At 60.7% G+C, this 703-nt stretch overlaps 1 protein-coding gene across 1 annotated transcript in view; it reads left to right on the forward strand.

Moving 5' to 3' along the window:
• Positions 1-703, forward strand: part of LOC103614982 (protocadherin gamma-A9-like) — a 107870-nt gene that overhangs the window by 22568 nt on the left and 84599 nt on the right. Inside the window, exon 5 of the mRNA XM_017733399.1 lies at positions 5-699. Within this exon, the coding sequence (XP_017588888.1) occupies positions 5-699 (695 nt within the window). The remainder of the gene's footprint in view (positions 1-4; positions 700-703) is intronic.

The following is a 703-nucleotide window of genomic DNA, read 5'->3' on the forward strand; positions in this document are numbered from 1 at the left end:
GCTGACTTACCAGCTCACCAGTACCCCGTCCTTCTCTCTGGCCATGAAGGAGATGCCGGGTGGAAAAAAGCAGCCGGAATTAGTTCTAGAGAGAGCGTTGGACCGGGAGAAGCAGAGTTCCATTGATCTGGTGCTGACGGCAGTGGATGGTGGGGACCCTGCCAGGTCTGGGACTGTCCAGGTTCGGGTCAATGTGACGGACGCCAATGACAACCCACCCGTGTTCAGCAAAAGGATCTATGAGGCTCGTGTGGCAGAGAATCTGCCGGTAGGGTCGCTGGTGGTGCGGGTACAGGCGACAGATGCGGACGCGGGCACCAATGGGCGGGTCTCCTACTCCTTCGGCAGTGTCCCGGAAGACGTCCGCGCGTTATTTGCATTCGACGCCGAGAGCGGAGAGGTCAGGACAGCGGGTCCCCTCGATTACGAGGGACAGAGTAAATACATCTTCGGTCTCGAGGCGAGGGACGGGGGTGGGCTCACTGATCACTGCGAAGTGCAGATAGACATCACAGACGAGAACGACAACCCACCAGAGGTCACCATTCTGTCCCTCTCGAGCCCCGTGCCCGAGGACGCACCGACCGGCACCGTGGTAGCCGTGCTGAAAGTTCGGGATAGAGACTCCGGCGAGAACGGTCAGGTGTCGTGCGAGCTGTCGGGCGAGGCGCCTCTGTCGATTGTGCCGTCGTCCGGTGGGTCG

Source organism: Corvus brachyrhynchos, unplaced genomic scaffold (genome assembly GCF_000691975.1).
Source record: "Corvus brachyrhynchos isolate BGI_N302 unplaced genomic scaffold, ASM69197v1 scaffold545, whole genome shotgun sequence".
Classification (NCBI taxonomy): Eukaryota; Metazoa; Chordata; class Aves; order Passeriformes; family Corvidae; genus Corvus; species Corvus brachyrhynchos.